Raw genomic sequence first — 26057 nt, 5'->3', positions numbered from 1 at the left:
AATTTCTTTCATTTCCATTTTGTCTGTTCGATGGGAAAAATGAAGCTCACACCGTTGAGGCGTCAAGAACCTTTTTCTTTTCAACAAAGCGCACACCTTTTATTCTTTATTTCCAAAAAAAAATAATCGATTGTTTAATATAAAAGGGAGGCGAATTATTACATTTCCAATGGCTCGCGAAGGTGTCGCTTGTATGAAGAATGCCATTTAGGGGGGTTCTAATTAACCCCAAAAACATCAATTAAGAACTTGCAAAATACTTCTAAAAGTAGTAGAAAATCATTTATAATTAACCCCTCGACTGAGATTTGATGTAAAATGAGGTGCTCTGTGCGAGCAAAAGGTGGCACGATGATCTTCAACATTATGATGATATCGGCACAATGATTAGGCTGTTTTTTTTTCTCTCTACTACATATGTGTACCTCTGTATACCCTCAACACATTTTTTTTCCTCAACTTTTATATACATCAACCAAATCGAATGTACGAGAGAGAATTATTTTGATAGAGAGCAAGACGCACATGGAAAAAAAATAAAAGAAAGGTGAAAAAATATCCATTCTTTTCATTATTGGCGCCGACAAAGGAAAGTTGAGAGGGGCAGCCAGAAAGGCACAAGAACCATTTGTATTCTTTCCACTGTCTGACAAATTTATTGATATATCGATGACTGCTGATGTTATTATTGATGTTAATGGTAATTACTAACACCAATCACTTCTTTCTCTTGATGCCCTGTATTATGTATACACTGCTCATAAGACGTTATGTATCTTTTTAAAAATCTCCCAAGATATTGAAGGAGATGAGCAATTTGATTTCTCATTCCCACCACCCGATCTGACTTCTTCAGTTTTGTTTCATTAACGTCTTCGGGAAATATTGCACGTTACACACGTTTTCTATTGAACTTTTTCATTAAATTCCTTTTTTTTTGCGCGGAGTTGCAAGTCCAGAAAAATATCTCCAAGAGGAAAATTGATTAAGTTAAAATCAATATAGATTTCAAATCATCGAATTTATTGGAAAATCCTCGTGAATCTATACGTAAAGAATGCACCAGAGTGTATTAAATGCTCTCTCTACACACATCAGTACAGCACACCCCCTAATCTCATGATAAATCATTTCCTTGTGTGGTAAAATTTCCCGGGGAAAATAGAATTTCCACGGATGAAAATACAGACGATTCAATCAATTGGTCATTTGGCTGCTATGTGGGGCGCACAGAGGCAAACACCAAACTCCATTTGGTCCATTTCGTCAGTCATTTAAGTCTCTCATGCCCTCTCGCACACAAAATGCAATTACTCCCAGTCAGTTTGAAGTAAAGTTTTATACTGAAAACCGGGGTGAGACATCATCAAATAGAGCGTTTTGCCTTCAAACAGGCAGGAAAATCCACATGAGTTGAGGCAAATGAATAGAAATACCCCCAAAACAATTAATCTGTGTCCATTTGAACGGGGCCATGTGACATTTGGTGCTTCGCAATAGATAATCCATTACTCAATCTCACTCAATTCACAACGTAGTGCATCCCCAAATTCACTATGCATGCATTCACTCACACTCACGCCTCTAAAATCTATCCTCGCTCTAAGCACAAAGGGATGATAGGGTAGGGGGGTAGGTAGGTCCAAAAAGTGAGATGCAAATGCCATCTAAAACGATTTATGTACCAAGTCAAACATTTTCCCCAGCAGATCACACTGTATGCATTTTCACAACAATATTGGGGGTTGAATGAAATCATCTGCTGAAGGGTGTGGGAGGAAAAAAAAATTTAATTATATATCAATAAATTTCTCCTCAAACACACAGAGAAAATATGAAAAGATAGGAGAGAGTATTTCGACACATAGAGCAATTTGCCCTTCTCGCACCATACCTCAACATTAATGTGAAATATGTCGTTTTCATACAGACATACGACAGACAGACACTAATTGAAACAAATGGAACACCATGGCTAACAATTGCACGGAAAGCATATTCCCTTTTAGAAGTTGATAACTCAATTGGCTGTTGGGAAATTATGGAAAATTCATATGTACATAGCGAGCAAATTTTCATCAAATTTGTGTACGAACAACCAACATACATTCAACATTATATACTAAACTGAAAAATTAATTTTTTGGAATTGAAATTTCAAATGAAGTCATTACATGAAAAATCGTTACAGTAAGGTTTCGAACTATATTCATTTTCCTAATCAGCTTTAAAGTTAAGAAGTTTAAATTTGATTTTTAAGATAGCTTTCTTCTACTTTTTAGCTGTGATTCTTTCTTCAAAGAAGCACAGCTTCTGTGTACACTCAAAAATGCAAAGTCGTCAGATCGGGCTCAAACTTGGGATGAGCACGAATTAGGGTCCCCACATTCCAAAAAACGTATGCGCCAAAAATCTTTCCGGCCGGCCGGCCGGCCGGCCGTCCGTCCGGCCGGAATATAACGCTATATTGCAAGAGAACGGTAATAGATAGAGACTTGCGGTCAACGGCAAAGTTCATATATCGGGTGGAAGACATACGATTATGAAGTCAAATCCACCCCCCCACCCCTTCGTCCGCCATTTTGAATAACCTCAAAATTTTGTTTTCGCTATATCTCAGCCCCTGTAATAGCTAAAAATCTGAAATTTTGGTATGTTGTAGGGGCCATCAAGATCTTTCCAACGATACCTCATTTTCGAAAATCGGCCAAGCCGTTTAGCCAATATGGCCGTCACAATTTTTCATCGAAAATCGGCCATAACTCGAAAACGGCTTGACCGATTTTGATCAACTTGGGCTCAAATGAAAGATATTAACGAGCCCTACAACTGCTCGGAACATCGCAAGTTCAAGAAATGACCGCAAGTGGCGCTAAAATCGAAAACAAATTTTTCGATGAGTTTTCGATGAATATCTCGAACACCGCTTTATAGAATCGCTTCATATTTTGATATGTTATAGTTGGCTATAATATCTTGCATCATGCCAAAAATGAAGAAAATCTATGTAGCCGTTCCGGAGATATCACCATTTAAAGTTAACATGTCATATCTCGAGTTGCATAAGACCCATAAGACCAACGCCCCGCGAAGCGGGGCGTTTTATATATACATACATATATAAAAAAAAAAGTAAAATATATATAAATGCATAGATATATACATATAAAAATGCAAATATAAATATATAAAAACTGCAAAGATAAATATTAAATATAGCATGGATGGAACAGTATAAAGCGAAAGAACGGTAAGTAAAACTTACGGGCTGTGATTCTTTCTTTGTCAGTGAAATGTGAAATTGACTGAAAATTGAGGATGGGCAAATTTTGAGGAGAGACTTACTCGTGAGCCGAATCACAGCCAACGCCTGCCACGATTAAGGATTTCTTCAAAATTTCTGCGCGTTGGCTGTGATTCGGCTCACGAGTAAGTCTCTCCTCAAAATTTGCCCATCCTCAATTTTCAGTCAATTTCACATTTCACTGACAAAGAAAGAATCACAGCCCGTAAGTTTTACTTACCGTTCTTTCGCTTTATACTGTTCCATCCATGCTATATTTAATATTTATCTTTGCATTTTTCCTTTAATCGTCAAAAAAAAAACGGAAAGAACATTTTAAAGTTTAAGTTTAAGTTTCTAATACTATGCTTACGTCATTCTTTTACATTTTTTGTAATTTTCTTTGAAAAAACTATCAAAAACAAAGCAAAAAAATATCGCTTTACGACCCACATTTTCTATGTTTTCTTTGACAAATAAGTTTAAAATTAAAAATTAAAAAGAATGTTTAAAAAAATTAAACAGAAAATAATTTTTCGAATACAACCCCCACACCTGACACCAATTGTTGCACGCTCAGAGAATACAGAATAATAATTTTCCTTTATTCGCATATGGTTTAAATATTCATGCAATAATAATTACAACAGGAAATGAAATAAGGCATTAAATATTGAAGAACTCTGCAGCACTACACATACATTTTACGCAAAATGAATTTCAGGGGAGCTTTACCACCAAAAGCTCCAACGTCGATGTATTTATTTCTACGTATGCCAAGTACTCAATATAATACTTAATCCCTATTTATTTCATTTGCTTTCCTACCATAGAATTTATGAATGAATTTAGCAGCAGTGCAGATTTATACATATATTTTCTCCCCAAAACCCATTCTAGGAGTCTTTTTGCCCACCCACCCAACTTGGCACCCTTTTTACCCAATTTCACGGGGTTAAGGCTTTAATATCATCGCATTTCCAACCCCCACACTCCCTCCTACGTATACTCGTTCCACCTCCGCTGGAACACATTCTCACCACACAAGAGAGATCTCTAGACAGTGATTACAGAGGACTAATATTGTGATTGCCACGACGATGATTATTATATGATTGTGTGTAAGAGATAGGTAAATATTCTATGTAGCATTTCATTATGTTGGAATACAACATGAAAGGGTACAATAAAATCAATTTCAATATTCACATATTATTATTTGTGTGGTATTTATACGAAATATAGACAATTTCTAATATTTTCAATATCCCAATTCAAACACCTATCAATGTGTCTCTCTTCAATTATTTCTAACATATAATCATAAATTTATTAAATTATATTTTATCTGTGGGAATCACAACACCTGTATCAGCATGTTGGAAGGTATATTATGTATATATTTTATGCTAAAGAAAAGCGAAGGAAGAAAGTTAAATTTGAAGATGTTTCTTTTAGAATGAATAGGAGATAATTATTTGAATAAATAAATATAAAAACTAACTTTCATCTAAACAAAAGGAAAAACATATTAAATGAAAGAAAGTCCATTAAATACAAAAGAGAAAGGGGGATGACTTTAGTTTAAATAAAACGCGCGCCTCATGGTAGTACCCAATTGTCACTTGATCCGTGCAAATGTAATCCAGATTCATCTTAAAAGGGGAGATTTCACATCTTTTGTATTGTATGACGATGATGATGGCAATGACATGGAGATGACAATGAGAATATAGCACTCATGAAAGACGTGCTGAGTGTCGATTTCCTGTTTTTCTCACCATCTTTCGGTGGAATGGCAGAAATATGGGTGCGGAGGGCAGTGTCTTCGAAACAAAAACCCTCCTTCAATGAGATAAAATCCTCACCCCCATATGAAACACTTGCGATCCATCCTCCGCACGCAGGATGTTTTGCGTGAGAAATGTGAGATGATGAAGTATACGGGTGTAAGAATTATTGTACTTATTTGTTAAGCAAACAAATCCATATATATCTGCATCTAATCTTGTATGGCAAATGCTTTGGAATTCAATCTCATCAAATGTGGTAAATTGTGTTTGAGATTGAATTCAATTTTCGCGCAAAGACAAATTTTTCATTTGACTAGCGCGCGGCGTGGATGAGAATCTTAACACCCATTCGCAGCAGGAAGAGCTCTCAAATTCATTGTCTAACCTTCTCACTCCACGTAGATTACTTCTTCAGCACCCCCATTCCACCTTCCATTAGAGAATTTTCTCTATACATACAAAACAATTGGCTATTAGTCGCATCATTTCATTAATTTTGTCAACACACCAATTCCTCCCGGATGGGGGTGGAAAGCTCCTCTCTCTCTCTGTCTCCCATGAATTTCGCGCATTTTCCCATTCCAAAGAGATGTTTCAAAAAAACATTGGTTAGCAAATGCTATGGTATGTGTGTGTGGAGCTGGGATTCACCCATAGCAAAATGATGAACATTTGTACAAATTAGAAACGCGTGAGGGAGTTAATTTATTTACACCAAGACAGATTGATATGTGGCATTTAACAATTAATTATTATTTTATACACCGTGAAATAAAATGGCATTTTAGCTCGCGCTCGCGAAACAATCAGAAAGTTCATTTATTGCTAAATCCTCTTTTAATATATCCCATCATTCCCCCGCATATTCTCTCTAAAAGAATTCACGCGGATATATTGTGTTCATTATGTTTGAAAATATATTTCAGACAGTAATGAAAACTAATTGATCTAAATCTTTGCTTTTGATTGCTAAAATTAGAAGAATTTCTCTAAAAACTAAGGTGTGAAGCTTTAAAAAATAATTTTTCTTTCAAGTTTCGACCACACACACCTCTTTCTTCAGGCCAAAATAAAAAACCCACAAAATTAAACCCCAAAACTTAACACTAAAAATTCATTCAACCATAAAAGTTGAGCAATTACATTAAGAACGAAAAGAAGAAACTTTTCCAGGTCATTGTAGCTCTCATTAAACTTCCACACAACCCTTATGTTGTGGTTGAAATGTTTTAATTTCTACCAAGGGAAAATTTCTTATTTAGCAGTCCCTGTGTTAAGGCTTTGTGGTGATATAGCTTTGTTTTATAGCATTACTTAAAACCACTTGTTTGTCTGCAAATCAAATTGCTGGGCGAGAAAAAAGAAGGGTGAAAACTTTCCTTGTGTCTTGTTTGGCTAAAAATGTTCTATGAAAACACCTGCGACTCTTTATGTCAGTCTTTTATTTTAACTCCACGTTAAATCTACTATATATAGGGTGGAGTGGGTTGCACTTTGCCATCCATTTGCCAAAGGGTGTGTGTTATTGAGTCACAAAAGATACTTGTGCGGGGGTGTTTCTTCCCTCTCTGGGAAGGGGTACAAAAAGGTACATTTAGCTAAAAAAAAAAACATGGAGAGTGGGATAAAAGAAAAATGAGGTAAGAAATATTTTTTCTCTTGAATTATTTTAGAAATAATTTCATAAATAGAAATTAAAGCAAATAGAAGACTTTTAGTTTCTCTCCCCTATTTTATTGTCTCCAACACCCACACCCCCGCATTAACACAAGGGATACTTCCCATTCATTCTCCCACAAATAATTCCTAAGGTCGTAATTCTGTCGAAGGTGTTATTCTTAATCTCTTTTCTAGCAATAATTTTAAGCTTCTCTCACCCCATGCCGCCCCTCATTCAAACCACACACCAACGAGGTCAATGCAACTTCCAAAAACCACCCTACTGTGCAAGAAAATAAACGCAAGAGTGCGAAATTCTCGAAGAAATAATCTCATTTCTTGTGCTCCCAAAACATTTTGGGATGTTTTATTAAAATAATACATAGAAGAAGAAGACACTGCCATTAAATGTATGTGTGTGTGCGAGATGGTAATATTTGCCTTTCCCATTGTGAAATAAGAAAATTTCATTAACGTCATCACAGTCAGATTTATACCCAGCAATTTCCTACATGCTTCATACTGTTTTACGAACATTTTAAGTGTGGGACGGTACGAGAGAGGGAATTGGCTCAAAATGACTCCATTTAATAGTGGAAGAAGACACACCATGATCTTCACAGAGGAATTTAACACATTACAACATATATGTATTGTATATATACAAAATACCTACATTCTCATATATAGTACAGTTTACACAGCATCGCGACAAAATATATATCACTCCTAATAATGGTGATAAAACTTATGTGATAAATGGAATCATTGATTAAAAACGATGTAGATGAATGTTGGGCGCGACAAAAAAGCCCCAGCAACGAGGGAAGGGGGGAAATTATTGGGAAGATGAGAGGGTAAGATGATACGAGAGATGCTGTGTAAAGGGGTGATGAACGTATCCTTTGAAAATTGTATGAATTGAAAGGAGTTTCAACTCGGCATCAACTATGAAATTACACGTGTTTTATTCAGAAGGGCTCTGAAAAAAATAGTTTGTAGCTATGTTCGTCAAAGTTTGTTAAAGGATATTAATTTGGAGGTAAATGTGTAATTTAGCAAACATAGTTTGTATTTGGAGATCATTGGTTGTAAAATGTTTGTAAATTGAAGAAAAATACAAAAAAGTACAAACTTTAATAAACATTTTACAAATTTTTGCAAACAAATTTTAATAAATTTGGAAGAACAAACTTTTTACAAACTTTACAAATATGTTTGTATGCTGGTTTGTTTATAAAATCAAACATTAACAAATATTTTTGATAAAGTTTGTTCAAAAGTTTGTTATTTTGGTGCCTTAACAAGTTTTAACAAACAATTTTGAAAAAGTTTGTTGAAAGGTTTGTTAATTAATGCATTTTCATCAGAAGTGACACCGTTGAAAAATTAAGAATAAAAACCGAAAAAAGTGAATTTCTGTGGAAAATGGAGTGCGATTTTTTGACGATTTCGTGGTGGATCCCCAATATCGTTTGTCTGCAGTTTATGGTTCCTGAGGCGCCACTAAAAGGTAAAATTTTTCAACATAACCCTAATAATGTATGGCATCATCCTCCGACTGAGACTGAACATTCTTTTTCATATTTATATTCAGAAAATGGAATAACAATCAAGCTTCTGGAGAAACTCAGGGACAGTGACTTCGACTTGATCTTCACCCACGCAACTACAAGGATACAATTTCTTTTTGAGTGGAAAAGTCATCAGATGAACCTCCGGAAGCTGCACAAAGCCCCTGGAAGGAAAATTTGGTCAATGAAAAGGCCGATAAATGCCCATTATCTCAATCGTGCAGCTCTACGTACTGTAGGTTATGCTTTAAATTTCTTGAAATATGTAAAACATCATATTTTGTAATAATAAAAAATACGTTGCATGTGAATAAATTTTGATGAATTACATTTAAAAGAATGTCTCTTATTTTAAAAATAACAAAATGAAATAAACAAGCTTGTAATGATTTGCTAAGGTTTGTATAGGGGCCTACGCGGATTTTCTTACAAATTTTTACAAACAATTACAAGCTTCTACAAACTTGGGTATTATTTTTGAAAATAACAAACTTGGAGATTAAAAAGTAATCTCCTTTGACAAAAAAGGGCTTTGACTCCTTTTCACTTCCATGTTTGTTAAAAAATGTATGGGAGTTACAAACTTTGACAAACTCAAATACAAACCTTTTTTTTCAGAGGGGTTTTAATTGCACCGACTCGGATTGTCGAAATTTTATGCTGTCTGTGAGTTCCATTTTAATATGAAAATTAGAGGGAAGGCATCTCACATTCATATTTCTTCAAATTTCTGATTTATATTTCCATTATTTATTGTCTGAGTGCTCTGGTGTGCCGTATAAGGCTCTCGAGGAGGGTCAGTTTGTAATAAGTTAGAAGGAGAGTATGGGAGTTTTAATGTACGTGTAAGGGTGCTTCAGTAAGAATTAGTCTGTTGGAAAAAGTGAAAATCTTTCAAAATACTTATATTTTTAATTTTTTTATATATTCCCGCTAGGGGGCTACGTAATTGCGATGCCATCTAGCGGTAAATTTGAATATATAAAGACAATCTTGAGAGGGTTGTGACCAAGAAAAACGTTAGGATAAATGTAAAAGGATTAAATGATTTAATTTTTTTCTTAGACATTTCAATGTCCTGAAAAAGAACTCAAATCTTATTCAAAAATAAACAAATCTAATTTTTCTACAATGCTATCATTTCTAACTTGATTTTTTTATGGGTAAAAAGACTATATCGGATTTAAGAGTGGATTGTTTTATCTTTATTAGATTGTTATTATCCCTCTGTATAATACTTGTTTTTTCGCCACATTAACTATTTGCATATACCCCCTGCAAGTAGCAATGTATAAGACACCCTGCGGAAATGTCATAATTGTAAATTGCATTTAACTTTGCGACATCAATATGTCTCCTGGTTGGGTTCTAATGATTGCCACGAGACTACTAAAAGAACATATAAATGGAAATTTTAAAACTTTTCCCCGGCATTCACCTCCATACTGAATTTTCCGTGACGTAGATTTTTTTTTCGCTGAAAAGGAGATATCGTTTTGGATTGAGAAGAGTAGGAGAAAATATACGAAACGAATGGAGAAAATTCACAGAGTGGAAATACGCTTTTCCTTTAATTCGACAAAAGAGGCAAAAACAATATTATTGACGATGCTTTTGGGTGGAAAAGACTTTTTTCTCCTAATGCGAATCAAAATCACTTTTATCTGTTTCACTTCCCTTCCAATTATATACTTTCTTCGCTCTCAAGGCAGTCAAGTAAATCCAATTCTAATTCTTGAAATTTTACCCATTCCCTTTGAACCCACGCGGGATGGGAGCGTTCCCTAACCCCCTCGCAAACGATGGTTTTTCCACCATTTGAAGGGATATTTTGAGAGTTTTGTGTTATTGCTATGTGTGGCAAAGATTCCTATGAGATATGTATCTTGAGATATACTTCCATTATTTATCTCCAGAACCAGTCGCACCCCTCAATACTTGCTTGAAATTTTCCAACAAAGAGGTTGGGGAGATGAAGATGATGATGATAGAACACAACTTCCAAACAAATTGATTTTAATTACAAAGTAATTGATCATAGCAAGAAATATTTTTGCTGATTTCATTATACTCCTCGCTAGAAGAAGAGAGATATATAATTTCAACCCCGCTAAAAGAGAAATTCTCTTCCTCAACTCAATTCGCAATAATTCAAACAAATTTTGAAATTGAGAAATTCATCGTCTTCATGTTAATTAATTTTAAATTAGTTTCACCGAAATTATATGAATGTTTTCCATTTGGACGAATCACATTAATTTCCATGACGCACTTTATTAAATATTCAAGCAAATTGAGGTGAATTTTTAAGTAAAGGTACGGTGCGAATCTCTTTGCAAAATTATTTTTCATACCTCCCAATGAAATTTTGGTAAGGGCGAAGTAAATGAATAAAATTCTGGTATGGGGGTGAGATGATTTATTATCTTCGGTTTTTTTTTCTTTACTTAATTCCTAAAGATATGAAATGAATTTGTCAAAAAAAAAGAATAGAAAGGAGCTTGTAATCCTACTTTATCTCTGATTCATCAAACATAGGACGCTAGTAGAAAGAGGCAAGTAAACTGAATCAGCGACGTTTTGATTTTTTTTATTTTATGAAAATCATGCTAAAATTCAAGAAAATCACTTGGAAAAATTCAAGAATTTTTTTTATTTAATACAAAGTAACATGTTAAAAGTTTCACAAGTGAATAGGTAATGTATAAAAAAAAAGTTCCGCTACATCTTATGCACGACATTACTTAGTAACTCATCACTTTATTTCTTGCCTTAAGCAGAACATAAGTATATTGTAACCAATAGAGCGCGCCTGGTGCCTTTTCCATTACCGAAGGCAAATATCAGGTGACGATTTGTGAAAGTAATTTTGATGAAAATGTTATAAATGATTTTTATTCACTCAAGTGCCACTCATCATCACTGAGAGCGCACACTCACTCGAGCAATATTTGAGAATTGCACATTATGGAGCATAGAGCTCTGTATGAGTATGAGATGCTGAGGAATTTTATTTATTATGCATGAGATATCTCAAATGATATTTCCACATAATACAATTTTAGCTTTCTGCACAGATGAGACAAATTGCAAAATGCCATAATCATAAACCATCTCCAAATACAACCTTCTAATCCGCACTCAGAAAAGAAAGACACTCCGCACTTCTCAAAAGGGAGAGAGGGTTTGGGTTGTAGCAGCAGCAGCAGCACCCAGGGAAGATATGAAGCTTTGTGTAGAACATTTTGAGAAATTAAAGGACCAAGAATTTCAATACAATAACCAGCGAAAAAAAGGGGAAGGGGCGACAAAAGCCACGAGGGTGAGAGAGGAAAAGTTCAGGGATGAAAATTGTAATTTAAAAATTCACACGCAGACCCAGTAAAATTGTAATTAAAATTTCTCTCTTTTAGGTCTTGTTTAATTTTTCCGTGTGTACTCTCTTTGGCCAAGGAACAATTTCCTAATTTTATTTTTTTCTCTGTATCTTTTCCCATTATTAAATTTTAAAAACCCAACGCCTCTCGGTGTTCATTTTCTAGTTAAAATATTTGAAAAATTCTTCCTTTTACTTCTTAATCAACTTTTTCCCTCTTTGCAAAAATTTTTCCTCACTTTTTTTTCTTCTTCTTCGGTGGGGTTCCTCTCCCAGGCAAAAGTTACACATCAACTGTATCGCCGCGTACCTTTTTTTTCACATCATCTTCAGGGAGATTCGTGTAAATGAATAAGGAGTTTTTCATTGTATAAATATATTTATATTTTTAATTAAACACCAAGAGAAATTTTAGAAAAATATTTACAATTTCAAACTTCATTCACGCACCATACTAAATAAACACGGACACGCAGCATTATTTTTCACCCTCAAATCTTCAAGGGAAGTTTGAGTTTTTTGTAGCTGCTAATAATTCACCCCCAATGTCTGTGAAAATTTTCATCTCGTTAAATGAATTCCTGAGATTTTTCTAACACGTATACTTTTTCCACTGAATTAGGATTAATTAATAGAGAATTTTATTATTTCACATTTTTTTTCCCGCAACCTTCTAGACATGGGATTTGTGGATACCATAAGAAAGGAATTTTAGTACAACTGACGTATCCTGTTTAAATGTAAATTCCTTTGCATGATGGCAAACCCCTTCTTTTGGATGTTTTATTGTAACTCAATCTAACAACTGATTCACGGGAGATTAGTGTATGAAGAAGAATCCTCTTTTGGCATTATGAGACAATAGAGTTGGAGGAAAAGATGGACAAAGAACGGAAGAAAAGTTAATGAGGATGGAAACGTTTCCAATTTCATTGCTCCTTTTCCTTTTTGATTCATATAGAGTCTATGATGGGAGTATTAAATTACACTTGAAAAGAGAAAGGAAAACTTACACAAGAAAATATTTCTAAAGTCCTAATGTATGTATACATAATGAGAATTTCCACAAAAAGCTTTTCTCTCAGTTTATAGAGTAAAATTACGGTTAGTCTTTAATTAAAGTGAAAAAAAAACACGAAAAGTTCATTTCTTTTACTCCCCAAATTATACAAATTAATTTTGTTTGTAAATTATAATGATTTCATTAGAAGGCAAAAGGCAAGAAATATTTCCCTCTGTGTGGGAGTTGTTAATTTAAAGAAAAAGAAGAGAAGCGTCCAGCAATTTCATTACAGTATTAAGCACCGAAGAAAATAAGACTTGATAATATTTTTTTTCTTCATTTGAGCAATAAAATTTTATTATGCGAATTAAATCTGAGAACTCAATCCCATTCACTACGCTTTGCATTTACCATGGGGCGAGACGACTTCTTCCTTTTTGCCCTTATTATCACGCATTTCCCTCTAATAGGAATTAGAGCCAGCAAGATATAGGGCAAATAAAATATACACCCAACTTTTCTTTCGTTTTTTCCACCATCCCTCACAAACCAACTTTGTGTAACATTGCTTGGCAAATTAATCCGGCGGAAATCTTTGAATATGTTTCCGAGAATCTTTAACTCCCACACCCACGGATTTTTTTTTATTATAACATTCATTGCAAAGCCCGGGTGCCTGTTTCACAAACCATCAAATCAAAACCTTTTAAGTCATCGAGACTTAAAAGAAACATCTATTTACATTCTCATGGGGGATGGAGATGAAGAAATTTGTGAGAGAACGAAAAAAACGTCGTGGCAGCGTGCGAAGAATTTTGCATGAAGGGGAGTTGAAATAAAAAATATATATTGAGTGAAAGAAAAAAAATCACCAGTGAGATTTATACAAATAATTCGGTATGGGAGGGGGGGGGGTGGATGAAAAGAACCATTGACGATGCCAATTTTATCCAAAAAATTGCTCCCAATAATTGTGGGGAAGTGAAAGACGGGAGTTTGGGGAGGAAATAGCTAATTTTACGTGGCTTTTCTGCAGCTGCAGAAGGTATAGGTATCAGAAGAATTTTTAAAGCTTCATTCACAATTGAAGTACTCACATCGAACGTAAGCAAATGGATAAAGTAAGCGTCAGTCAGAAGGAACTTTTAACTAATTTTTTTTTATTATTTTAACAATTAAAAATGAAATTTTAAGAACAAAATTATTATTATTATTAAAATAGTAATAAAAACCACCCTAAATACCAACCTATGCTGATTGTGAATGCACCTTTTTTCGTCTCTTTTCACGCATTAAGAAAATATCTCTGTGAAAGGCAAAAGAAATTGGGGTAACTGTAAGTAGCAACGAGAAAAAAGAAGCCGCGGGGAGTGATGAAAATAAAGAATCTTTTAACCTACCCATGAAGAAGAAGAAAAAAACGAGGAAGCATCCCCCAATTTTTCTGTTTACATACAAATGGGACTATTTTATATTCATATTACACGATCGACTTATTTCTTTTCCGTTTCTTGACTTTTTTATCCACCCTCACTGTGAACCCTAAAATAGGGGTGAAAAAATATACATAGATTCGTTTTGGTAATATCATTTTTCTCTCTCACTCCCAAAATGGTAAAATATTATATATTTTTCTTGTAATAGGTAAAGAAATGTGAGGCAAGTTCTGGGTCATTTCTTCTTCATTGCATCTCTTCTTTTAGATGCTTTTAAAAAAAAAATAGGTACCGCACTTCCTTTCCATTGCACGATTTTGATTGTACAGATGCCCACCGCACGATGGAATATACCGCATATATATTTTAATTTGTAGTAATGTATAATTAACCAATAATAGTAGGTAATTAATGGTGTTATCGTTTAAAATGATCACACACAGCAAATTGGTTGTGAAATGGTGGTAAAAAAAATCCCATTGAATGATTATTTAAAAAATTCAACATCCATGTTAACCACCCAGAGAGGTGCTTCAGCTCAGCGGTTTTTTTTATTAATTTCTGCAACTATTGAACTTTCTATAAAGTCATCGATACTTCGGCCATCCACATTTTCAATTACAAAATATCAAATTGTAGCATTTGGTGTTTCAATTTTACGGCTCTCTGATTGTTTTCCACCACTCACACACACAGTTCAGGAGTGAAAACATCAAATATTGAGGCGCCCTTTTTTGAACCTCCCCCATTTGTGTTTACACATTCGACATCGCCCCCAAAAATTTTCCTATAATATACCACCCACTAGGTTGATTTTATACATTTTTAACCCCCTCATTTCACCCCCCAATCCACACTTTAAATTCACCATCAGGCGTGCAAATTGAAAACTGCCAAAATGGGTGAAATTCTATTCAATTCACACTTGAACTGTGTTTATTTGTTTGACCAGTTGAATGTCGTTTGCAAATTTTTGCTAATGGATGTTGTTGAATTTTTATGACAGTTTTTTTTTTAAATACCAACAAACGTGACAGACAAACAATTAACCTTTCCATGTGAAAATGCCATGAATATTGGAAATTTTTTTTTACATACAATCTAGCATATGATTTTATTATTGAGAGATTTTCATACACTAACATTCTGCAGTAGGAGGAGACTTTTTTTTTATTTTAAAAGAAAATCAATTGTTGTGAATAATTGAAAATTTAGATTTTAGCTGAAAAGAATATAAACAAGAGGAACAAATTAAATGAAAAAAAAAGCATTTTTTGCATAATTTTCAAATATTTTATACGTGTAATGTTTAATGCGAAACAAGAGTGTAGTCTCCAACACTTCCTTTTCAACAAGATCATATTTAATGAACAATGGGATATAAATAATTTTGGAAGGAACGTTTAATTAAAATTAATTACTGGCACAGCGTGCAACAATGCGAATGCAACAGAGATTTGAAAAAAAAAAGTCAGAAGTCTTAAAATAATAAATTGAAAACGAAAACGTTCATCATTGCTCTTCAGAAGCTCAAAGAAGCTTTTTGGAATAAGTCTTTTTTTTTTATTTAAAGAAGATTTAGAATTAATACTTTATTCTACGTTCAGAACTAAGAATTTCTATTTAAGAATTATGATTAATTGAAGTTTTTTATCATAAAAATGTACTTAAATATTGATAAGAAATATGTTTAAAAAAAAACTTAACCACATCATCGTTCAAGGAAAAATTTTATCAAAAAAAAAAGATTTCGTATCTAAAATTGCATTGCTGATGCACCACACTGTGTTCCATCATATGCTGACGACTTTGTATTCGGAAGTGTGTAATTATTTTTATTTTACCTCTTTTGCATACCATTTTTTCTCATTTATCTACGTGGAATTGTATATATAGTTTTAATGGGACGCAAAAACATTATAAACAAGACCACAAATGAGGAGGTCTCAACTACAAATTACATCTTGTATAGAAATTCATTACCAAGTGCTGCAAGTCTGCAAGATTCTTTTTTATTTTTCTTTTCTCCTCAAAAACTGTGGGATTTTTTTTCAGCTTGATGATCTAGCGAGAAAAAAGTGTGCAAAAGTAACGAATGTAGGTACCATTTTGTCTGATGAACATAGAAAAAAAAAGTCTTTTAGATGATGGTTGGAAAAATTAGACGAATATCGTGCACCCAAAAATTAATCCGAGCGTATAATCTCCTTCTGTAGGGTTGTTGAAATGGTATTGAAACGACCAAAAAGGCTTTTTTTCATTCATTCATTCATTTCATTTCATCTTCTCACTTTCGTATCCACCAACATTTTGCAATATAATGTCTATTATACATTTCCTCTTGATGGTAACACACCGGGTGATACTTTTGTTGTAACGCACTTTGTCGCAATATTGTATTTGTCACAAAATAGTTAATAATTCCGGGTTTTAGGCATTCAATGCGTCCTTTCTTGCACCCTCGGGGCGAAATGGGCGGAGTACGGGGAATTCTCACACATATGTGGAAGCATTGACTATGAATGACACAAAAGGGATAATCTTTGGCGCTTCGCTTTGAAATCTCAACACTCCTCTAACTCTTATTGTTACCCAATCCAAGATCACAAGGAGATTTAAGGGCGCTCTCAAAAGCTATATACATATGTATGTGCCTATGTCAAATAATTCCTACCACTCAAATTAAGCACCACAATTTTGGCCAAAGAATTGTTGGTCTTAAGCTTTAAGGTTGGAAGCAAGAATTCTTTTATTTCTTGGTCAGTATTGACCTTCACGGAAGTGCCAAAGTGGAAAATGTTGAGGAATTGACCTCTCGCACATCAACCCTATCCCTACAGAAAAATCTATACGACAGGGTCTCGCATTACCCTTCCTTATGAGCCAAAAATTCCTTTCCTTCATTTGAGAACGATCAAAGGAAAAACACAAAACAATGCATGTGTAGGTGGTACATAGATAATTTTTCGGACCCTTCCCAAAAAGACAATATAATAGCTCCCAAAATCAACCCTAAAAACAAGAAGCACATTTTGGCTTCCCCAAATGAAATGGAGTGAAGTTTACCTACAAAATTTTAACTCAACACACAACCTCTTTTGCACACATGATAGAGGTATGAAAAAAGAAGTGAAGAAAGGTGTGAGAAGCAAGAGGAGACTGTGCCTAAATGGCAAATAAAATTAACAATGCGTAAATGGGTTCAATTGAAGCACATTTTATTTCCTTTTATCTGTAATTAGTCAGTGGTTTGGTAAATTGGAAAAGAGACACATACCCATTGAATGGTCAAGAAACGCAGACACAGGGAGCTTTGTACACACTGTGGAATCACCTCAAACTCCTTTACTTAAAAATAAGCAGCTCAGCCTCGGAATAAACTCACTCAGGAAGTACGTAGAGGGGCAAATTATTGCCAAAAATGAGTGACAATATTTTTCTTTTAAGCTCTTCTGCCACTGAGGAAGATCCAGTGAGGGTCGAAAGCTTTGAAACTTAAGAATTTATTGAATCTTCTATTTTTTCTGATAGGTTTCACGAGATTTTCTACAGAATATTCGTTTCTGTAAATGATTTTTTTTAATTCTTAAAAAATTCTAAGAAACCTCATTTGCTACATTTGCCAAAATTTCTATCAAAGTTAATAGAATTCATTAAGCTTAAGCATTTTCCACACACACACACGCTTGTTACTTTGTAATGCCACCCCTCTTGGTGGATGGATTAACTCCAAGGACAGAACACACATAAACACCGCACTCATCTGTCTCAAACCCACTGAAAATCATTCAACTAAGAGATGGGGTTGAATTATGTGTCATTGGCTAAAGAGAGAAATTTAATGTTAAATTAAATAAAACATACCACACACAAAGGGATTCTCATCGGCGTGTTCAATAAAACATTATATTTATAGAGAATCTTCCATCATTATGTGACTCTAGCGACGTGTGAAATGAAACCTTTTCGCGCCCGATTATGCATCAACACCTCTCACACCATTTTACATACATAGAGGCAACATACTTTATTTATAGCCATTAAACTCCACGCGGGAAATTGGTTGAATTTAATTCACAATCCCAAACCCCTTCTCTGGATTTTTTTTTGTGGCTGTTCATCCCAATCTGCAGTACCCCCGTGGCAAAAAAAAAATCGCCAATAAAGCTCCCTCAATGTGGTGTGAAAGAAGTCAATGATTTATTTCACACGGCCATGATTTAGGCATGTATTTAAATATGTGACAAATACCCAACAATTGGGGATTGTGAATGGGGGATATTTGTGGCTCTTTTTTCCCAAATCCCACAAATTCTCTCTCCCTCGGGAAAATGCATGTTTGCCACGCGGAGGAATACACCGTATAGATATGTATGTATTTTTCCCAATGGGAAGGAAATCAGTGGAAAAAAGCCCCATGAGCGGAAATGTAGATACATTAAATCCATGGGTGTTATGCCTCTTTATTCATACATATCCCAACCACCCTATATAGGCCTTTCACCCTCCACCATCGTATGGGGATGTACGGCGTCTCACACACATAGGGAATCCATCACAATTTTCTCCGGACGAGATATCACAAACCCCCTCGGCGTGGCTTTTCCCAAAAAGGGCGTTCAATTCCGTGAATGGAAAATATAACGTTCAACAAGTGGCAGTTTAAGTGGCGGCACTCAATTCGTTTGGGGTTTGAAGCCACCAGAAAAGGGGTGGCCAGTTGTGTTTAAAAATTACACGTAAATTATTCTATAGTGGATAATAAACAGGGTGTACCGTTGAAAATGCGATAATTTGTTAACGAGACGTAGATATTTAAACGTCAAACGTTTGAAAAGAAACGTCAAATCTTCGAAGTATCACTGTACTGTCGCCCAGAAAACTTAAGCTTGAAATGCAATGAAATATTGCTTTGTTCAATTTATCAAAAAAATATTCTTTGTATTCAAACTGTTAATTAAATATTATGGAATAAATTAACATGAAAATTTCAACATAATCAAATGAAAAGCTCCATTTTTGTGGAGAGAAATTAAATAGGAAAATTGTAATAAAATACCTCCACCCCCTCCTTGAATTTCCCCCCAAAAAAGTTGACGCTCTTTTCGGGGGGCTTTTCAATGGAAAATTATGCCCAATTTGCGCGAATGTAATTATTGTTTGTGTCAATATTTGAATAAATGCGCTCTCTCAGAAATACGCTTTTCAATTACAATCACGCTATTCACGATTAAAATATAAATTCACAAACATTACACACACACACAATTATTTCAATGAACTCCAACACAGCAGTGGTATATTATGAATGAGGCTGGGAAACCCACTTTTCTCCACATTAATCAAAACACATATTAATTGAGCTATATATATGGTATGCTATGTATGTGAAATTTTATGCTAAATTTTGTGGAATTCTAAATGAAAATTTTGGGTGTTTTTGCGTGTTTGGATTTACATTTTGAACAGATTTGGTTTGGGGGCAATTTATGGAACTTTCTATGAATGCGAGATTTTGTAATTTAAAAGGTAACAAATTAAATAGTCAAAAATTATGGAAATTAAATATTAAAGAATTCTCTAAAATAAAATATATAGGGGAGGAAAGCTCGTGCCTATCACTGTGAGAGCCACTAAAAATTGCTACATTGAAAGAAAAGAAAAGAAAAAAGTGAGGAATTAAATGTAAAAACTAAATGATACATGAAAGAGAGGAAAAAAAAATAAGAATTAGTAAAGAAAAAATTTTAAAGAAATAAAATTAAATAAAAGTAGATAACTTAGCATTTTGTGTGATAAATCCCATCGCTCTAGTCCAGTGGAAGGGTCGACACGGGGGTGTAGCCCGCAGGGACCCTGTCCTCGAAATTGATTGCATCAAATGATCAATATTTTGACACACGTAACATCGCCTCTTCACCATCCATGTGGTTTGTTTTTGTGTCTTTTCACCGATCACATTAGTTCTTTTTTTTTCTCAAATTATTTCCGTTTTTACCATTTTTCAAATCATTTGGTGGACACCATCGGTGGCAGACATCACGGTGCATCGTGGATCGTGCAGTCAATTAATTCGGGAGATGTCCTCGCCGACTACACCCCAGCTGTTGGACGACTCCTTTCACTTCATGCTGGACACACGTACGGCTGAGCTGATGGACCGCCTGAGATTTCCCCGTCAATCTCATTTTTTCAATCTTCATTAAACTTGTGCTTAACTTTTTTTTTTTTTTCAGAGAAAGCTCTTCTTTTTGTGCCCCATTTTGGGCTCAAAAAGCATTCTTTTTTAACTTTAAAATTTATGTATTTAAGGAATGGATCTTGAGGGTGGTGGAACCCTCTTTCTTCTTTCTTTTCGTCTGCTTGACCCACAAATTTGTGGTTTTAATTTAATTGAATATTTTTTTTAACAAAATTTTTCTTTTCTTATTCATGAGATCAATTAGGATTTCACATTGACAGTTTACCTCTCTGGCGGTTTGACAGACAAGCATCTGAAATAAAAAGAAAAAAGATCCACCATTCGTTGAATGAATTATTGGGGGTTTTAAATAAAAGGAAAACAAAAAAAAAGGAAAATAAATACGAAAAGATTTATAATATTCTTTTCTCTTTTTCTTCTAGCAACTCTTTCTCAAGATGAAAAGAATAAGATTTTTTCTTTGAATATAAAAACTGAAAAAGTAAAAAAACACATTTACACATTTACAACATCGACACACAGATAATATAATATTTACGAGAGGGAAAAAAAGTACATAATTCGTCCTTTTAACCACTAAATTGTTGCATTTAAAAAAGAAATGATTTTTTCGGAGCCGAATTTTTGACACACAATGTGTACAATGCATTTACGCCACTTGCATGGATATTTTGGCAAATTATGCTTTTTAAAGGAAATGAGAAAATCACATTCATTCAGTGAGTATTCATTGATTGATTGCTTTTGAGACGTGTGAAATAATGACAATGTTTGACGAATTGTTCTGTTACGCATTCAAAAATCATTCAGAAGGTGCATAAAGAAACAATTCAGAGGAAATCACGCTGATGGTTGGATCTCCAAGATCCAGCATATGTTACATAATAATCAATTCCAAAGAGACTCAACAACCACTCATCAGGAAATCAAGAGTAGAAAATGGAATTATTGCGGTAAGAAAAGGGAATATTCTCTGGGCTATTTTTATGGGAAAAGACATCAAGACTGATGAGCGCGGAGACGCGAAAAAAATCAAATTGAAATCTTTTTCCAATTGCCAATGCCAGCTACTCTCAAGATGTTAAGTGGATGGAAAAGTTCTCGGCCCTAACAAGAAGAAATTTTTGAGGGAAAATATATTAATTTAACTCTGTTCAAGTTAAGCTTACACAGAAGCTCCACCAAGTGTTAAGGTAGAGGAGACGTATTGGCCAATGAAAACACTTTTCTTTAATTGGATTAACCAATCAGAGAGCTTTTCTTCTTATTCATTTAAATTTATTTTTCAATAATATTTTTTTATCTTTAAAATTAATGTAAAATGAAGTGTTTTAAAGGTTTATTAAGTTTAAATTATTAATATTTTTTCTACGTAATTATATAAGCCACATGAGCCATGAACTTCTGTACATCCCATAGTAGATTTGACTTTGACAAGGAGGCAATCCAACAAATGAAGAGAATGAGAATAAATGTTGGATGGAAAGAAAAGAGATTCATTAGATCTCATCATTTGATGGCAAATGAGCATGACGAATTGTAATACAAGACACCGGGAAAAATACAAATCGCTTTCTTAACTAATTTGTTTATAAATAAAGTGCATTATTGTAACAAATTTAAATCGACTCATTAATCATTTATGGCCTTTTACCAATTCGAGAATTGTACAAATAAATGGAGAAACAAATGTAAAATTAATGAGCCACATTTATTGTAAAGTTTGCCTCTTGAATAACAACCACAACAAAGCAAGATGAAGAAAAGAAACCCAAAGGAAAGAGAGAGACACAGCATACAAAAGATGAAATTGTATGTGAGAACTGAGAAAAGGTAGAAAAAATCAGGAATGATTGAGGCAAAATATTAGAGAAAAAAAAAGAAATATAATGAATTTCTTGAGTATTCCACCGTAACTTATACAGAGGAATTATATATACATAGGAATAAAAACAAATTCAAACTAATTACTGTATCGAACGGAGCGGCAACAATCGATTAAAATATCTTTCTTTCTCTTCAAAGTCTTTAAATTACAATAAGAGATTTCCTCCAAAAAATCGACATAGATTATTCTTCCTTTACGTTTTCCTTAAAGTCATTTGTTCACCTTTTCAAATTAATTCTCTGATTCATTTCTCTTTTGAACTAAACAAATTTCACACACGCATAAGCCCATTACGGGGATGGAGAATAATGAATAATAAAATGACTCAAATTTTTTTTTAAGTACGTCTCTTGAAGAAATAGTTAAGCAAATTTTTTGGTGCTTTATCAAATCAAATATTTGGTTGTGATACATTTTTTTGTGAATTCCAAGGATATAATGAGAAATGAAGGTAATCAGCAAACACGCTTTTAAGTAAATTACTTGCTTAATTATATGTATACTGTCAAACTGGGTAATTTTATTTCAGTATTTCTTCACATAAAAAAGTTTTAAAAATGTCTTTTGTTTGAAATTAAAATTTTATCTCTAATTAAAAATTATTTCTTTAAGAAAAAGACAAAATTTTATTTAAAAGAAAAGAATCACCCCACTTGACAGTATTTAATTGTATTCAAAAAGAGACAAGAAAAGCTTACGTGAGCAGAAGAAATTTTAACTTTAACCCTTTCATGGTCTTAAATCTAAATTTGGATTCAACCTCACGAATATTGTGCAAAATGCAAAAATCGCATCATTCACCCCTTCTATCAACAGAAACCCAACAATTTCATTTACCTTCATTTTCAATCTAATGTACGTTGATTTTCTCAAGAGGTGTATGCGCATGGGGAGAAAAAAGGGGGTAAGTAACAGTGAGAAAATATGCATTTCCGATTGTGCATTCACAACCCCCAGTTTTTGCATGATTTGACATAAATCGGAAATGGAAATGCATACACCAAAGTTTGCATACAATGCGCGTTCACATATTGCACGCTCACAAGGAGCTCTCTCATCAAATTGCAAATATTCCTTTTTTTGCCAACTAAATTAACTTTCTTTATGTTGAATTTTATATGTATATAATATGAAAGATTGTTAAGTGGGGAGGAAGGAAAAGTCCAACAATCCCACCTACAACGGTATAGAGACAAGAAAAACTTAATAATGACAGCGTCACTGAACAAATTGATCTTTTGATGTTGCGTGCAAGGGGGTGGATAAGTTCTTAGATATATTTGATTTATGAGATTTAAAAAAACATCGAATTTATTTAGATGTTTCTTTATTCTCTTATGGAAAAGTTCTACCTCTATTTCTACATCCTATGTTATGCTTTATATTTAAGTCTATGTTTATTCTATGTTTTTTTTTCTAACGTACATAGGTACGTATAAAACTTTTTTCGGGTACAAATAACAAATATCAGAAGCATCCGATTTAAGACACATAGAAAAAATACATTTGGCAAAAAAACATAGAAATTAACGTGAAAGAAAAACATAGAATTTACTTTTAAATAAAACACGTTGAATTTTTATTTTAATGCAAGAAATAAATTAATTTCAATACTTGTTTCTGTGCCATTGCTCATACTTTAATGTCTATGTTTTTTCTGTTTTTTTCTGATTGATTTTCTAAAAATTTTTTTATGAAAATTTTAATATAATTGAAAACACATTTCCAAACTTAAAATTTTTGCAATTAAAATCATTTCATATGACAAAGTGAATAAAGTGCGAAATGTGTAATAAATTTATGCTAATTATTAACCCCTCCTTGCAGAAATGTTCAGTATTTTCTCAGGTAACAATCACAAACACACACACCCAGTTATATGTAAAAATTGTTCACATCAAATAGGTAGGTAGAATGCAATACTTGCAATGGAAGTTTAATACAAAAATTTTTCGTATAAAATGAAAATCGATTTGTGTGCATGTAGAATTTTAATTAAAAACCCCCCTCCCTTCAATTTCTTCTTTTTTGTCTTGACATATGTGTACATATATATGTACAGTACAAATGTATATATGGCAACAATGCGTGTATGCATGTTGCCTTTTAACAATTTCGAGTTTTATAAAACACTGGCATTAAATTGCATTGCAGAAGTGCAGCACCCATCATCATCGGCGCACACGAATCCAATGTTAATAAATGTATGCGGTCATATGATAGAAGGTGAGCATTTACCAGACTTTTATAAAGAAATCGACAGCTCTTTTTTACTCATACCTCTCTCTCTCTCTCTTTTTCTCCGTCTTTCTATTGCACTCCATCCCTTGTTTTTTTTTCTTCATTAACATGAAATCTAAACCATATTTGTATTGTGGTGGATACAGAAAATATGTATATATTACGTACAACTTTGAAGAGATATATTAAAAAATAAAATAAATTTATTCCTCATTGAGAGGAAAATAATAAAATGAAGAAATACAACGAAATATTATTTTTTCCATCTATGTTAAATGCAAAATAAAAATATAAAAAATGCGCGGGGAATTAATTACATCAAATTGTGTGCATGAATGATAATAAATTGCGCTCTTTGCACAGAAATTATATTGTGGAAAATCATCAGAAGATTATCGACATTTTGAATACTCTTATAGTAGGTATAATAAAATATATAAAATTATTTCTTCTCGCCTTTCAAATGTATATTTCTTCCATTTTTATCTCATCATATGCCGGAGTGTTGAGGCAATTTTACAAGATTCTTGTGTCTCAATATCTTTTGTTACATTCCCCACAATACGCTACATACGCAATACCACACCCCCTTTCGAAGAATTATTTCTGATTTACGACCAAGAATCGTTTGTTCATTTATAATTACTTCTTGACATGGATTTCTGTCTCTTGTTCCGTATATTATTTTCATACTCACATGGGCAGAGATAAAAGCATCCACAAACATGGGTGAAAATTATTCGTCTTCACTTTAAATCTCATCGTCCCCCTTTGTATTTAATACTTTATTGGAGGTTAAATCAGGAAATGCATCTACGGCATCTACTATGTATGTATAGGTATAAACCATATAGTCTCACAGGTAACCGAAAAGTAGCAAAATATAATATAAATTCAATGGGAAAGGGTGGAGAAAATGCAAGTAAATTTCTATGTGTAAACCATCAATAAATCACGTAGTGAGTTAAATGAAAGACCAATTGAAAAATCGTATTGAAGCAATAGATTCTCAAAAGTCATAGAGTACATCGATGGGTAAGTGCACACACCATAGTACACCACACATATGATCTTCAACAGAAAAGGAACTCCTTTTCGCGATTACACATTTTCATGATCGCCACAGTGAAGAAGCAAAACGCAGTACGCAAACGGAAGAAGTTTGCAAAGTAGCAGAAAAGATCTTCTTTCTCGGTACAGTCTCACATCTCCTTCGCACTCACCTCAGTGCTTGAATGGTGAGGTGGAGAAATGTGCTCAGCAAGACATGAAACATTGGGAGCCGCCGCGTCTCTTTTTCAATCCATATCTTCACCCCATAAGAGCCACAGCAGCGATGCAATGGAGTGAGAAGAAGCTTCTCCGCGTCGTGTCTTCTCCAATGTGAGCACTTTGTGTGTACATTGGGAGGCGAAAGATTGAGATTTTCGATACAAGCACTTCCATGTATTAAAGCTAGGGAAATCATCGTCAGGAAATTTATTACCACTCCACTGGAGTGGAAAGAGCCACACAAAAGGAATTTATAGATGGAATTCCACATATACATATCGATTATTATCGGTCAATTCAACCATCTTGCGAAAAAAAAGTCTAAAGGTA

The 26057-nt window shown here is 33.8% G+C and overlaps 1 protein-coding gene across 5 annotated transcripts in view; it reads right to left on the bottom strand.

Annotated features, from left to right (window-relative positions):
* The window catches only part of LOC129788976 (dachshund homolog 2), a 1190888-nt gene that overhangs the window by 1150400 nt on the left and 14431 nt on the right, over positions 1-26057 (bottom strand). For 3 of the 5 annotated variants that reach the window (XR_008750409.1, XM_055825530.1, XM_055825531.1), the window contains exon 2: positions 20592-20618. The exons of the other annotated variants lie outside the window; for them this stretch is intronic. Coding sequence is in view for 2 of the 3 variants with exons in the window: in XM_055825530.1 (XP_055681505.1) it covers positions 20592-20618 (27 nt within the window). In the remaining variant the exon portion in view is untranslated. The remainder of the gene's footprint in view (positions 1-20591; positions 20619-26057) is intronic. 5 annotated transcript variants of the gene reach the window in all.

The sequence above is a fragment of the Lutzomyia longipalpis genome, chromosome 2, assembly GCF_024334085.1.
Source record: "Lutzomyia longipalpis isolate SR_M1_2022 chromosome 2, ASM2433408v1".
NCBI lineage: Eukaryota > Metazoa > Arthropoda > Insecta > Diptera > Psychodidae > Lutzomyia > Lutzomyia longipalpis.
The sequence above is the reverse complement of the archived record's forward strand: the minus strand, read 5'-3'. Positions and strand labels throughout refer to the sequence as shown.